Source organism: Hemitrygon akajei, chromosome 12, assembly GCF_048418815.1.
Source record: "Hemitrygon akajei chromosome 12, sHemAka1.3, whole genome shotgun sequence".
Classification (NCBI taxonomy): Eukaryota; Metazoa; Chordata; class Chondrichthyes; order Myliobatiformes; family Dasyatidae; genus Hemitrygon; species Hemitrygon akajei.
Genome location: NC_133135.1, coordinates 68796202 through 68812919, shown reverse-complemented (window position 1 = coordinate 68812919; position 16718 = coordinate 68796202). Strand labels below are relative to the sequence as shown.

General features: G+C 38.5%; 1 protein-coding gene across 2 annotated transcripts in view; it reads right to left on the bottom strand.

The window, feature by feature from the left end:
* Positions 1 to 243: 243 nt before the first annotated feature.
* The window catches only part of dbt (dihydrolipoamide branched chain transacylase E2), a 53461-nt gene continuing 36986 nt past the window's right edge, over positions 244 to 16718 (bottom strand). For both annotated transcript variants that reach the window (XM_073063396.1, XM_073063397.1), the window contains exons 5-11: positions 15371 to 15498; positions 13622 to 13850; positions 11758 to 11924; positions 9717 to 9794; positions 8239 to 8430; positions 2068 to 2139; positions 244 to 1164 (exon numbers count right to left, since the gene is read on the bottom strand). In XM_073063396.1, the coding sequence (XP_072919497.1) occupies positions 997 to 1164; positions 2068 to 2139; positions 8239 to 8430; positions 9717 to 9794; positions 11758 to 11924; positions 13622 to 13850; positions 15371 to 15498 (1034 nt within the window). In that variant the 3' untranslated portion in view covers positions 244 to 996. The remainder of the gene's footprint in view (positions 1165 to 2067; positions 2140 to 8238; positions 8431 to 9716; positions 9795 to 11757; positions 11925 to 13621; positions 13851 to 15370; positions 15499 to 16718) is intronic.

Here is a 16718-nt window from a genome sequence, read left to right as displayed (position 1 = left end):
TGACAAGTTTTCAAGCCAACATGCAAACACGCAGTGCATGAGCTGCTACTCATTTGAACCAGTGAAATGGGGAAGGTTGATTACACCAGAAACCAAGCCCCAATGGAAAGAAATCCAAGTTTATAACAATGATCTCCCTTTCAAAAGGCGATCATTAACAGTAAAAATTATAAATACGTATTCTTCTAGTCTTGAGCAAAACAAAATACTACAAATGAAAATGACAAGAAAAATACCTTCAAATGATATTTCACAGTAAATATTTATTGCAACTAACCTTATAGAGAACACTTATAGAGATATTATGCACATGATCTTTGGACCTTTTTAAAATTCAAGTTGGAATATTTAGTGTTTTTCATGTCATAAAAACCTGGAAACAATCTGGTTAATAACACTATATTAATTGTTGGAGTACCATATCAATGTTTCCTCCTAAATTTAAAATGCAGTTATTAACTTATACAGCAATGTAGATGATTAAGAATATGGTTCTGTATACAGTATTTCTAATAGTTCATAATCTGTTGTAAAACTGTGCAGTGGATAACTTTTGCATCCATTATGTAACAGAAGTTTTCTGAAAGCTTACAGAAGTTTTCAATGCTCAAGAATCAATCACTAGACAATAAATTGTTTCTACTGAATCATAGTCTTTGTTTATGCACTTAAAACATTGTCAAAGTTCCACAATGACTTACTCATTTTTTTTTCTGTTTGGGGTTCAAGTCTCTGAAGGGGAAGAGGTATGTCGAGGACTTCAAAGAGGTTGTAACTGTAACCAGTATTCACGATAAATCTTACCTTCCACCATTTAGTATTAATGAAAAAACTCTAACCTACCATCTACAGAACACCATATGGTTTAGACATATTACTGTTTAGAATACAAAACATTACAGAGAAGATTGCAACAGCACTTAATTACATGTGAATTATACCCAATGCCCTTTCCTTGAAGCTATGTCATAAGTGCTGTGCATTAATCACCTCTATTTACTTTAGGTCTAGCAGCATCAACGCAGGGTTCTCCAAGTAAGATTTCCAAAGATTTGAAAAACGAGCCATTGTGGCTCCATCAATAATCCGGTGATCAGCTGACCAGCTAACATTCATAATCTGAGCCTGGATTATTTCACCTTTGTCATTGAATCTGGGGAGAACCTAAAGAGTAACACAAAGTCAGAAATTTGGATAAGATGGCAGGAAAAGTGGAACATGAATAAGATTTCTCACCTGTGAACAGCCTCTGATGCACAGCATCATACAGTAATAAAACAGACCCTTTGGCTCGCCAGGCCCTATATCATTTCTGCTTCACTCTCCTGAGTCAGCATTGCCTTTAAAATTTTACAATCACCTCAGTTAATCACTTTTGTCCATTCCTTAGACATCCGCCCTTCACTCCATCCATCCCCTGCATGTCACTCACCCTTTATGTTCTGTTAGGCTGCCTCCTTTCAGGTCTGCTTGTTCTCCAGTTTTCCAGATCCACTCAGGATCATCTTTCCACCTCTGAGTTTCTCCCTGATACTTACTATCTCTCTGGCCTACTTAGCCCAACTCATGTTTTGCTCTGCTTTCTTAGCCTGTTTAAGCTTCACCCTACCATGAGCTTGTCACGCTGCACATCTTCACACTGCAATCACTCAGTAGCTAAATACTGTTGAGTATTCCTTGGTTATTTGCCCCTTTGCTTTGCCCATCCCTTCTCCTGGTTCACCCTGCACAGGCCACCGGTCATCAACCTTTCAGGTCTACTCGAACTTCACCCTGCCAGATTTGCTCAGTGTGCCAGATCCACTTGTGGTCACCTTGCACCTCTTCACATTTTGTGGCCTACTTTCAATCACTCTGCCATGGATTACAACCATACATTGATTGGTTAGCTTCGCCTTCCTTCTGTCCGTTCCTGCTCCTAGTTTACCCAACAAGGTAATTTACCCTTTCAGATCTGTTTGAACTCCAATCTACTGTCTCTCCTTCAGGTCCACTTGGGCCCCACCCTAGCATTTCACTTTCAGATCCACTTGAACCTGAAACAATGATAACTGCTTTGATACGCACCTGTATCTTTCCAACTGCTCCAATAGCTACTTCTGGAGGTAGTATAACAGGTTTAGCATAGGTGCCACCAATCTACAAACAGACAAATACTATACATTAATGATTTCTGGTGTATCCAGCACCTTACTTTAACAGCTAAACAAAATAAATTTCAATTGTCAGTTCTACTGCAAAATATTAATTGTTCTCCCAACTAGCAAAAAGCAAATGTTGGGTAAGCACAAGCTTCCAATTGTGTAATCTCTCCTTTGTTGGGCAAGGTGAAGCACAAGGCATGTGACTACAGTACCTTCTGTGTGGGTTGTGTATACAATACTGTAGTGTACGCTCACTTGCTCAAGACATCCATATTCTTGACTTAAAAACACAAAATGCTGGCAGAACAGCAGGCCAGACAGCATCTATGGGAGGAGGTAGTGACAACGTTTTGGGCCGAAACATTGTCACTGCCTCCTCCCATAGATGCTGTCTGACCTGCTGTGTTCTGCCAGCATTTTGTGTTTTTATTTATTTCCAGCATCTGCAGATTCACTCGTGTTGCCATATTCTTGATTTAGTTAGCTTGTGTCACAGTAATCATATTTTTTTTTAGTTTTTCAGCAACTCAGCCAACATTGTACCAAGTCATAATGTGATACAGTAAATACAAGTTTGCAATTTTACCTTTGCACTGTACTGCTGCCACAAAACAAATTTCACATTTAAGACAATGATGATAACCCCGATTCTGATTATGACTCTAATCAAGCTGATGAAATCCCGTACATTATATTAACTCAATCACTAAAACTTTTGTTTTCACCTTATCCCAATTTCACCTGAACATCAATTCTGTTCCGCTTTCTTTAAATGTCACCTACCTTGTGTTTCCAGCATTTTCTGTTTTTATTTTAGATTTCCATCAATTTTTGACTTCTTTTCACCAAAACTCAAGTTGTCTGAGAGATGAAAAGTAAACATACAAGAACCCAGACGGTCTCACAACGAGTCACGCCTAGATGGTCGGACGGCACGGTAGCATAGCAATTAGCACAACACTTCGCTGCGTCAGCAATGTGGGTTCAATTCCCACCGCAGTCTGTAGGGAGCTTGTATGCTCTCCCTGTGACAACGTGGCTTTCCACCAGGTTCTCCAGGTTCCTCACACATTCTAAAGGTGTATGTGTTAGTAGGTTAATTGGTCACATGGGTGTAATTGGGTGGCGTGGGATTTTTAGGCCAGTGACCTGTTATCCTAGTCTGCATCCTAGGGTACTAAAGGAGGTGGCCCTGGAAATTGCGGATGCATTGGTAATCATTTTCCAATGTTCCTTAGATTCAGGATCAGTTCCTGAGGATTGGAGAATGGCTAATGTTATTCCACTTTTTAAGAAAGGAGGGAGGGAGAAAACAGAGAACTATCGACCTGTCAGCCTGACATCGGTGGTGGGGAAGATGCTAGAGTCCATTATTAAGGATGAAATAGTGGCATATCTAGATAGCAGTGATAGGATTGGGCCGAGCCAGCATGGATTTACCAAGGGTAAATCATGCTTGACTAATCTGTTGGAGTTTTTCGAGGATGTAACCAGGAAGTTAGACGGGGGAGATCCAGTGGATGTAGTGTACCTTGATTTTCAGAAGGCATTTGATAAGGTCCCACATAGGAGATTGGTGGGTAAAATCAAAGCTCAGGGCATCGGGGGGAAGACATTGACATGGATAGAAAACTGGTTGGCAGATAGAAAGCAAAGGGTAGCGGTGAATGGGTGTTTCTCAGAATGGCAGGTGGTGACTAGTGGGGTGCCACAGGGCTCGGTATTGGGACCACAGCTGTTTACAATTTACGTCAACGATTTAGATGAAGGCATTGAGAATAACATCAGCAAATTTGCTGATGATACTAAGCTGGGTGGCAGTGTGACATGTGATGAGGATGTTAGGAGAATTCAGGGTGACTTGGAAAGGCTGGGTGAGTGGGCAGATACTTGGCAGATGACGTTTAATGTGAATAAGTGTGAGGTTATCCACTTTGGGAGTAAGAACAGGAAGGCAGATTATTATATGAACGGTATAGAGTTGGGTAAGGGAGTAATACAAAGAGATCTCGGAGTCCTTGTTCATCAGTCACTGAAGGTGAATGAGCAAGTGCAGCAGGCAGTAAAGAAGGCTAATGGAATGTTGGCCTTTATTACAAAGGGAATTGAGTACAAGAGCAAGGAAATCCTCTTGCATTTGTACAGAGCCCTGGTGAGACCACATCTGGAGTATTGTGCACAGTTTTGGTCTCCAGGGTTAAGGAAGGACATCCTGGCTGTAGAGGAAGTGCAGCGTAGATTCACGAGGTTAATTCCTGGGATGTCTGGACTGTCTTACGCAGAGAGGTTAGAGAGACTGGGCTTGTACACGCTGGAATTAAGGAGATTGAGAGGGGATCTGATTGAAACATATAAGATTATTAAGGGATTGGACAAGATAGAGGCAGGAAATATGTTCCAGATGCTGGGAGAGTCCAGTACCAGAGGGCATGGTTTGAGAATAAGGGGTAGGTCATTTAGGACAGAGTTAAGGAAAAACTTCTTCTCCCAGAGAGTTGTGGGGGTCTGGAATGCACTGCCTCAGAAGGTAGTGGAGGCCAATTCTCTGGATGCTTTCAAGAAGGAGCTAGATAGGTATCTTATGGATAGGGGAATCAAGGGATATGGGGACAAGGCAAGAACCGGGTATTGATAGTAGATGATCAGCCATGATCTCAAAATGGCAGTGCAGGCTCGAAGGGCCGAATGGTCTACTTCTGCACCTATTGTCTACTGTCTATTATCATGCTATTTCTGTAAGAATTCAAATAACAGGGCTTCAAACTTGGTTCAAATTTGAATGGCGATTAAGCAGAGAATCAATTTGCTGAAAGTAACTCTATAGAGTAAATGGAGTCCTATCAGTAGTGAAAGAAGAACTGATCAGAACCAAAAAAACACACTTCATTTTGACTACAGGCAAATGGGATTTGTTTCAGTTGGCATCAAGGCCAGCAGACATGGACCGAAGACCTGTGCTGTACTGTTACAGGTTCTCTAACAATTTGTCTGTAAAGCATTTATGCTGTATCAAATTTATAACCAGTCAAAAAGAACTGATGCTAACAGTTTTAATTAATCATTCACTTATACTGGAGTTGAAATTCAGTGTTTTCATAAAGAGTACAAAAAACATTTCATTTACTACTTTCCCAGTGTTTACACATACCAGGCTGAACAAATCTTGAAATACTCAAAATTCTATGTTACAGATAAAAGAACATAGCTAAATTTTATTGCAATTACAAGCAATACATTTGGCTAACAACTGCTTAATCAAGTCCCTTTATTCTTGCACATCAGGATGCAAAACATTTAAGAGATTCCAACTGTCCAATAATACACTGGGAGCCATTTCTTGAGGCAACAACAACAAAATTTAAACCCCACTCATTTCCTTTTCATCTATAATGAAGACTCAATGTGTGATCATGACATCTGAGTAAAACTTAGTTTGATGTTTAGCATGCAACAATAAATCACCTTTAAGAATATATATGAACATAGAATATTACAGCACAGAACAGCCCTTTGGCTCATGATATTGTGCCAACCTTTAAACCCACTCTAAGATCAATCTAACTCTTCTCTCCTCCATAGCTCTCAATTTTTCTACTATTTATGTGCCTATCTAAGAATCTCTTTAATGTCCCTAATGTATCGGCCTCTTCACCACCCCTGACAGTGCATTCCATGCACCCACCACTCTGTGTAAAAAACTTCTCCAACACCTCCCCTATACTTCCATCCAATCTCCAAAAAGCATGCCCACTTGTACAGTTGGCCCTCCTTATCCGCGGGGGATTGGTTCCAAGACCCCCCCGTGGATACCAAAAAACGCGGATGCTAAAGTTCCTTATTTAACCTGGATTAGTGCAGTGGTCTTTAGGACCCAGCGGAACCCCGGATGTTATTTAACATGTCTCAGTGCAGTGGACATTAGGACCTGGCAGTGCTGCTCTGAATCCGCAGTGTTTCTGTTCACAAAAATAATCACGATCACGTTTGAAAATAAAGTGGAAGTAATAAAGCGATCGGAAAGAGGTGAAACACCATCAGTCATTGGAAAAGTGTTAGGCTACAGTTGGTCAACGATCGGAACAATTTTAATGGAGCATGTGAAAGGCACTGCCCCGATGAAAGCTACAATTATTACTAAGCAACGCAGTGGTTTAATTATTGAAATACGTATGTTTCTTAAGTGTTTTATATGCATAGAAAGGTAAAATATGCACTATATACTACCCGGGGACTGCCTGTACATTTAAGTCATTTCTAGACTACTTATAATACCTAATACAATGTAAATGCTATGTAAATAGTTGTTATACTGTATTGTTTAGGGAATAATGACAAGAAAAAATAGTCTGTACATGCTCAAACAACGAGTGCTGGAGAGAGAACTTCCAGGTTTTCCCGATCCGCAGTTGGTTGAATCCACGCATGCCGAATCCGCGGATAAAGAGGGCGACTGTATTAGCCATTTCTGCCTGGGGAAAAATCTCTGGCTATCCATTTGATCTGTACCTCTTATCATCTTGTACACTTTTTCGAGTCACCCCTCATCCTCCTTCGCTCCAAAGAGAAAAGGCCTAGCTTGCTCAACCTACCTTCATAAGAAATCCCCTCTAGATATAGCTTTGTGTCATATGAAGTTTTGAGTGAACAATCTTCAGTGATTTTTAAATTTTCTTTGAAAAGAGTGTTGTTAGCACAAAACAAAAGAACATTTTCCAATCAATTCAAAGTAAATCAGAAGAGGGCAAGGAACAGGACAAAAGATATGTCACATGCAAACCAGAAGAACACCGCCTTTTCAGACCAATGAACATGGAAACCAAAGTGAAATTCGTTCCTTTGATATTTCAGAAAAAAGTGGTGGGCAGTGATAATTAGAAATAAAACTGATGCTGTTTACACTGCTTTGTTCTGAAGTGGTAACTTCAAATTAGTACTGATGCAAGTCTAGAACTCAATGGTGTCACAGTGTATTGGCACATGTCCTAGATTTTGTTTTAATTCAATTACAAGTTACAAAAATCAATTTCTCTAATGTAATGAAGCAGTTAAACTCTTGTATTTTCCCTCTGAACCCTTTATAAACTAGTATCCCACAGCGCACATCAATATTGTGTTACTCTGTAACTGAGAGAATATAACTCAGCGTTTGTTAATCCTTATTTGAATTAGAATTCAAATACCCAATCTTGCTTCATGTATGTGATGAAATTATTGCGTGTAGCCAGAGACAACTCTGCAAAACACAAGTCTCCTATGAAGGTGGAATATACACAAAGCAGGAAAAATTCTGACTAGAGGACATACATGAAGAATATCTAATTTTGATACTTCAGAACCAATATTGAACAGGTTGAATGGTGTCACAAAATAATCTTATACTCAACGTCAGCAAGACCGAGGAATTGATTTTGAATTTAGGAAGGGAAGTCAAGAGAAAACACACCAGTCCTCATTTAGGGGTCAGCGGTAGAAAGGATGAGCAGTTTCTAATTCCTGGCATCCACATCAAAGAGGATCTATCCTCGGCCTAAGACATTGATGTAATCAAAAGATGGCACACCAGCAGATCTACTTCATTAGGAGTTTGAGGAGGTTTTAAATGTCGCCAAAGGCTCTTGCAAATTTAGACAGCGTTCCAAAAGGCTGCAGAGAGTTGTAGACTCAGCCAGTACGTCTTTGGCACAGCCCTTCCTGCCATCGAGGAATCTTCAAGAGGGGTGCCTCAAGAAACTAGCATTCACTATTGCTACCTTCACCAATTAAGACACGCCCTCTCTGCATTACTACCATCACAGAAGGCATACAGTAGCCTGGAGACCCACACTCAACATGTTAATAAGGGATCCTTCCTCTGTCATCAGGCTTCTGAATGGTCCATGAACACTACCTTATTATTTGTCTTCTGTATTGTTATTTTTGTAATTTATACATTTATGGTAATTTAAGTTTTGCAGGGTACTGCTGCTGCAAAACAACAAGTTTCATAATGTGTCAATGTCAATAATCCTGATTCTGATTTTGAGTAGCGGATCATTAAAAAATATACCCAAAGACATACTAGGAAATACTGGTAACATGATTGCACTTTACTGACCGTGCCAATGTTGGAGAGGGTGAATGTCCCTCCAGTAAGATCGTTTGTTCCCAGTTGATTTGCTGAGCCCAGAGTAAGCAGCCGGTTTAATTCTGCTGCAATCTCAAAGACACTAAGAATCTGTACATTCTTAACTACTGGAACAATCAGACCTTGTTGTGTATCCATAGCAATGCCAATGTTATGGGAAGCCTGTCCAGAAAGACAAAAACAACTAAGATCAGCATTTCAAAAATTAGGAATACTATCTACATGTAATATGTTAAGATTTTCTTCCTTGTTGGAAATTCATTTCTTTACAGCTATTAGTGAAATAAAGTTTAATGGCCAAGTATTGTTGAAACAGCTGAGTGAAAGTACTGTGTGGTAACACTAAAGGTTTCCCTTGTCTAAACAATGTATAAAATCTGAAACCAAATGTGTGAGCTCAGAAAGAAAGTTACATGGGTAACAAGGTTACCGTAATAACAAAAAGTCAAAACACGTTATGAAAGTACTTCATATGCCAGAATGGAATTCGAGTGCAAATCTATTCACATTAAACAGCACAAATACTGATTTTAAATTATTTAACATTATGGCTAAAACTACTTAAATCACAATTAGCTGTAATATTCAAATAAGATTTCAAGATATCTGCAAACATATTAATTCTCAAAGACCCACAATTGGTGAGGTGATAGCAGCTGACAATTAAGCTAGAGTCAAATGTGGTAGGCATGGATACAAAGGCATGACTAAACTCTTGGTTTACCATTAACTTGAAATAAAGCACACCAGCAGCATTTAATTAGATAGAATATTTTAGGGACATGCTATCTGATGCAAACATCAAATTTGTAATGTACTTTTCCCTGCAAGTACTGCACGTCTCAGTACAAACACATTGTCCAGATGAAGCTTTTGATCTCCCTCTTCCAATGTCAGCCTCACTCATTTTCATCTATAATTTAAAGTATCCGTTGCACAAGACTTCACAACATACATAGGGAAAGGATATTCAGAAATCCATCCGTTGTTTAATTCTGCAGATTTTGTTAGAAAGGAATCACTTAATCTAGCCACATTAACATAGTCAGATATAGCTGCAATAGACTTAACATTTCAAAGTTCAAAGTACATTTATTATCCAAGTATGAATACAATATATAACCGTGAGATTAGCCTCATACAGGCAGCCACAAAACAAAAGAAATCCAATAAAAAACATTAAAAAAAGATTGTGCAGAATAAAACCAAATCATGCAAACAACAAAAGTAAGCAAATAACATTCAGAACTGATGTTCACAAGAGTGAGTCTACAGCCACGAAACCAGTTAACACTGCAGTTGATTCAGGAGTCTAATAATTGCAGGCCACAGCCTCAGTTCATCTTAACCACCATCTCAAAACAGGGCTAATAATGAAATTATATAACCGAGAAAAACACTCTGCATTACAGTGTTTGTTTTTAAGCTTTCATATAATGTAGTTATACCTTATAAGTTATAAACTGACAGTTTTCATCCAACGAAGCGTTTAAGACAGGATATTGTAGCAACCCCAAAGATGCTGCCTGTTGGAATCAAACACAGAATTTACAAGTTTTTTCCCACTAATAAAGCTTAATGAAATGTTTTATATTTCTCAAGACTTCTCAAATTTTCTTTTATTTTGTTTATCTTGGGGTCTGAGTCCATAGGACGCTCAAAGCAGCTGCGCAGGTTGACTCTGTGGTTAAGAAGGCATACAGTGCATTGGCCTTCATCAATCGTGGAATTGAATTTAGGAGCCGAGAGGTAATGTTACAGCTATATAGGACCCTGGTCAGACCCCACTTACAGTACTCAGTTCTGGTCACCTCACTACAGGAAGGTTGTGGAAGCCATAGAAAGGGTACAGAGGAGATTTACAAGGATGTTGTAAGTTAGGATATTGTAAATTAAGTTAGATATGGCCCTTGTGGCTAAAGGGATCGGGGGTATGGAGAGAAAGCAGGTACAGGGTTCTGAGTTGGATGATCAGCCATGATCATACTGAATAGCAGCGCAGGCTTGAAGGGCCGAATGGCCTACTCCTGCACCTATTTTCTATGTTTCTATGTTTTCATATTTCTATGTGTTGGCGCGTGGCCTAGTGGGCAAGGCATCAGACTAGTAACCTGAAGGTCACTGGTTCGAGCCTCAGCTGAGGCAGCGTGTTTGTGTCCTTGAGCAAGGCACTTAACAACACATTGCTCTGCGACGACACCGGTGCCAAGCTGCATGGGTCCTAGTGCCCTTCCCTTGGACAACATCGGTGACATGGAGAGGGGAAGGCTTGCAGCTTGGGCAACTGCCAGTCTCCCATCCAACCCTGCCCAGGCCTGTGCCCTGGAAACTCCAGGCGCAGATCCATGATCTCTCGAGACCGACGGATGCCACCATCATGTTTTCTATGCTTCTATGTTGCCTGGATTGGGGAGCATGCCTTATGAGAATAGGTTGAGTGAACTGGGCCTTTTCTCTTTGGAGCGACAGAAGATGAGGGGTGACCTGATAGAGGTGTATAAGTTGATGAGAGGCATTGATTGTGTGTATAGTCAGAGGCCTTTTTCCCCAGGGCTGAAATGGTTGCTAAAAGAGGACACAGGTTTAAGGTGCTGGGGAGTAGGAACAGAGGAGATGTCAGGGTTAAGTATTTTACTCAGAGAATGGTGAATACGTGGAATGGGCTGCCGGCAACGGTGGTGGAGGCGGATATGATAGGGTCTTTTAAGAGACTTTTGAATAGGTACATGGAGCTTAGAAAAAGAGAGGACTATGGGTAAGCCTAGTAATTTCTAAGGTTGGGACATGTCTGGCACAACTTTGTGGGCTGAAGGGCCTGTATTGTGCTGTAGGTTTTCTATGTTTCTATCACTGGTTTCATAATTTCATGTAGCTGTATCATTACTTTTTTATATGACATAGTATAATAATAATTTTACTACTATTAATCTGGATGAAATAACTTGAAATATGTTACCAAACACGAGATCTCCTGTTGAATTGTAAATACTATAAGAAGACATGTGACCTATAATTTTCTGAGTATTTATCACCCAAATTTGCTGTAGAAGTATTTTTTATTCAAGTAATGTGAAAATATGCTTGCAGACACTGGCTGGTATTGGGTGATCAAAATATTTTAATTTATTCTCTAAACAACTTTTTAGTATTGAAAAAATTATTCATCCAGAGAATATAAGTAACACCTGAAGCATACTACAGATAACAAGGGAACAGGAACATCAACTTTTTTGATAGATCAAAAACTTTAGCCACCGGAAAAACAAGAAAAATTTTAAAAAGCTTAAGTATACAGACACATCCCTGACAAACTAATGGACCATCTATCATTTACCAACAGTTGTTAAAACCAACCGCTTCATTAAGTAGCCCCACATGACTGAAAGTTAAATGACAGAGCAGAAGGGCATCACCTAATTTATGTAGCAGTTTTAAAGAAGTGACCAACAGATATTTTAATTTTGATCAAAATAATACTGTTTTGCTCACCTTGAGAAAGAATGGCATGAATGAAAGTTTGATGCCTCTATCTTCAGTTACAGCTTTCAGTTCTTTTCGCAGTTTTACAAGGCTAGTTAAATCTACTTCATCACAGTAGCCAAAATGAGGAATTTTCAGTGCAACAGACATTGTTTTTACCATAGCCTTCCGGATCCCTGTGATTAAAAAAAAACACATTCCAAGTGTTTGCTCACTATTTAATTTTGCAACATTCTGCATACAACTGAGAAGAAGTGCAAAGCTTTTCAAAGAATCTTAACTTAACTGGAAGATATGGATTTTCGGAGATGGGATGCACTTAGTTTGTCTGTTGGCTGCAGTTTACACAAAGTCTTCTGCACATTCTGCCCTTCTATCTTTTCTAATCTTTCCAGACCCGCTTATCAGTCAGCAGGGAGAACATCACATTGTTTTCGACCTGGCTGCTTGAAAGCCTAATTATCTTGAATGGATTTTTTTTTTTTAAACTTTCTGGAAAGAAGTGGGGACTGAGGAGCACATACCTCAGAGTTAAAAAAAGCTAATAATTTATTAAAACTGAATAAAATCAAACCTAGTCAACATGGTTTTATGAAAGCAAAATCATGTTAGATAAACATGCTCTAATTATGAGTACATGACATGGAGAACTGATTGATATGTAGTATATTTAGATTTCCAAAATGCAGTTAACATGCTGCCACACAAGAGGCTGGTGCATCAATTAAGAGCCCAAGGTATTGGAGGAAATGTGTTAGCATGAATTGAAGCAAGTTGCTACATGGAAGATAAAGAGTTGTAATAAATGGGTCCTTTGCAGGCTGGATTGATGTAATTAGGGGAGCATTCTAGCAAATCGGTTCTTGGCTCTCAGTTGTTTGCTGTTTTTGTTGATGACCTGGAGGAAGAAACAAAATGCATGTTTCCCAAGCTTTCCAATGATATAACATTTCGAGGGCATTGTGTGATAAAGACATAGTAATTCTGTACTGGGTTACAGATCAAGGTAGTGGGTGAAACCGTGGCATATGGAATTTAATGTGGGGGGGAGTATGAAGTCATGCGAAAGGTGAATATCTAAATAAAGATTCTGCAAGTAAGTTTAGTGGGATCTAAGTTTTCTAATGCCTAAGTTATAAAATGCTAGCAGCACGGACTAGCAAGTAGTTAAGAAAGCAAACAGCATTTTGTTCTTTCTTGGAGTTTAAGAAAAGATACATTTGGTACAGTTGTAAGAAGTATAGTCAAGGATACAATTGAAATATTGTTCACAGTTTTTTCATCTTTCTTTCCTAAAGGACATGGTAGAATTCTGGGATGCCCAAAGGAGGTTTACTAGGCTAATTCCTGGGACATAATCATTGTATCCCTTAGAGTTTATTAGAATAAGGGGTGACCTTATACAAACATACAAAGATCCTAAGGGAGGTTGACAGGTTAGTTGAGACATTCCCACTGGTGGGAGACAGAACACAAAGGGACATAGCAACAAAATAAAGGATCAGTCATTTACAACTGAGGTGCTTTAAAGATATTTTCTCTGAGAGGATAGTAAATCTCTGGAATTCTCTGCCACCGAGGGTGGTGGCAGACAGATCATTAGATATATTTAAGGAGGAAGCAGATAAATATTTGAAACATTCAGGAATTGAGTGCCATGGGAAACTGGCATGGAAGAGTTGAGGCCAGCATAGATTAGTGATAGTTATACTGAATGGAAGGGCAAACTAGAGGGGTCTGTTGGCCGACTGCAGCACCTTTTTTCCTTGTGTTCTTAGATACCTCAAAAAGAAAACAAACCTTCAATAATTGCATCTGTTAAGATAAAAATAATGTGCAGAAATGAAATTTTGAGCGATCTGAAGTAATTTACCTTTAACTGGCTCAGTTCTATCTTTATCCATAAATGGTATTTTTGGAGTTATTGGTTTGGGTACAGTAGGTGCTCCTTTAGCTGTGGGTGAGGTTGGCTCTGGTGGAGGTGGAACAATCTCAGGAGAAGGTGGTAAAATAGCGCCAGTTTGCTTAGCCAAGTAGTTCAGTATATCTTCTTTGAGAATTCTTTCATCCTTTCCAGTTCCTACAACTTCACTAAGTTTAATCTGCATAAAGAACACACTGTTTCAGGAACAATGTTACATTCAAGTCAGAATAAGTTATGATGTGGGCAGTATATTTCAAAAGTTTTAATCACAGAGGAAATTAATTTGAACCCCACAACCCCTCAGCAACGTAAATTATATGCAAAATGTTTATTGGATTGTTTTCATGCATCTTGCCACAGCTGAGAGATTGATGGTGGCACTGCAGCAGACTACCATTCAAACCTCTTTGATGTAATTGTGCATCAGACAAGATCTCTGTATATAACCAGTCTACAGCGTTTGTCTCATTTACAGCAAAGTCTGAATGACAGAAGTTCTTACCATTCAAACTCCTAGTATCTAAACAGTTGCATTCTGCTCTTTAGGTCCACAACTAAAATTGAACACTTTCTTTGGGAAAATGCTAAAAGGGAAAACCAAAGTGCTGCATGTCTGATGTGGAGAAGCCCATCTCATCAATTAGTCAATGAGTATGACCAATTGAGGTGATGGGAGAAATGCTTTTTGCTACCCTTTCAGTAAAGTGAAAAAATACACTAGTTTAGAATACCATCTAGATTTACATCTTTCAAAAACATAACCGGATGCCAAGGTAATTCATTTAATTAAAAAAACTGTATGATTCAATATGAATCCCTGGAAATTTATTCTGATAGCAAGAGAAAACTGCCAAACTATATACCTCTCTTAGACCAAAAATATAACCATCATGTTCAAAGATAGAATAAAAATTGGGAAATAAAACACTAGAATATGCTTCAATGATTTTTTAAAATGCAAGTGCCACAAATATTAAAATGAAGTTAGAAAGTCTAAATGCACAGGCTTGGAATCTGTAAACAGAACAGCTAATTTTGACATTTAAGGTGTATCCCCATCATATAAATTGAAGAGTGTACGGATGCAAAATCAGACAGAGGTTAGGTGAACCTGTCTGTGAATCCAGCATTTTGTTTTTACTGCTCTAAAGCAAGTAGACTGAGCATTTATTCAAGGCTGCTAAAATGCAGTTGAAATTACAAAGAAACACCAAGCATCTGTCACTACGCAATAGAAGCTGAATGAATCCAGGAGATTTACAAGCACTGAGAACCATAACAAACTGTAAATCACATCAATTACACTGTATAAAAATATCAGATAAGCTGGACTATTTGAGCAAGAACACAAAGAGCATTGTTTGCATTTGTTGAATGTGCAGTATCTTCTCAAACAGTCGCACCACAAATACGTCAAATCTTTCAGTGCCCCAGTAACATTTGCATTAAGTTGATGTATATCTGTAGGCTGAGTTTTCTTTTGTAGCAGTTGAGCATTACTGGGAAATAACTTTATATACATAATATACCAAATTAAATGAAAAACTTCTTGTTGCTTCACAGGAACCTGATAACCTTTCAAAATAGATTTGTCGTTTTATTTCAATAACAAATGCAAACCAGACTTTCAGGGGCTGATAAATGGAGACTGTTAGATAAACAAGTACCTACCCATCAACAGAACACATTGTAACTTACATTGTTTTCCATGGCAAGCCGGCGCACAGCAGGTGTTGCTAGTCTTTTCTGCCCCTTTATCTCTTGGTGCGTATGTTCCTCATTCAACACCGCAGGTGCTTCAACAACATCTTGTTCTGGAACAACAGCTATGGCAGAAGCATGGGGAAATTAATCACACTCACTTTTGCTAAATTGCAGAATACTAACTTCAAAAGGTTTGCCATTTTATGTTCTGAACATAGCTGAGCAATCCTTTTTTAAAGTTCATTTTATTTATTTATTTTTCTATTGACGTTCATCATCAAACAAACATTTCCATAAGATGTATTTCAGACATTGTACATATATATCATAATCATTTAGATCACAAATCTCTACAAAGAATTTATCTGAGGTATATACACTTATAGAAAAGAGTGGAAAGAAAAAACAAGCAAAAGGAAAGAACTATGTACAAATAGGGAGTGAAGTGAAAAAATAGGGAGTTTTTTTTAAACAGCATATTCATTGATTTGTGAGAATAAAATCAGGCCTATGAGGCATTATGTACAAACGTTTGTAGTTAAACCATTTTTCCCAGTATGAATCAAATTGTTCCAGCTAATGATTAACAGATGCTGTTATCCTCTCCATTTTGTAAATGTCCATTGTAATTTCCATCCATCTATTTAAAGTTGGGCTCTCCTGTGATAACCATTTCCTAGTAAGAGTCTTTTTACCAGCCACCAACAGTATATTCATTAAATATTTATCTCTTTTCAACCATTCTTGAGGTATATATCCAAAATATATGGTCTTACTCTCTAAGGGTATTTCACATTTAAAGATGTCTTGTAGGGCATTGTGTATCCCCCTCTAACAGTTTTTGATAATAGGGCAGTCCCAAAAAATATCATAATGATTTGCATTTTGATTTCCACAATTTCTCCAGCAAACAGGGAGGTTACTATCATAATGGGATTTCTGAGAGGGTGTAATAAAATATCTTATCAAGTTTTTCCATCCAAACTCCCTCCATTTCTGTGACTGGTACACTTCCATTGATACCTTCATATTGTTGTCCATTCTTCCTCAGATATAATTATCCCTCCTTCCTTCTCCCATTTTGCTTTAATGTATGAAGTTGAATGTGTTTTAAGATTTGACAACCCCTTATACATGCTTGAAATGATTCTACTACCATTATCTGAATTATATGCTTTTCTAAATAGCCCTATCAAGCATGTACTTGCCTTGGTTACATTTTTAAGTGTCTTATTAACATATTGTCGCATCTGTAAATACCGATAAAAATCTTGTTTCTCTAATAAGTGTTTCTCTTTAAGCACTTCAAAACTGAACAGTGTTCCTTCTTTCATTATGTTAC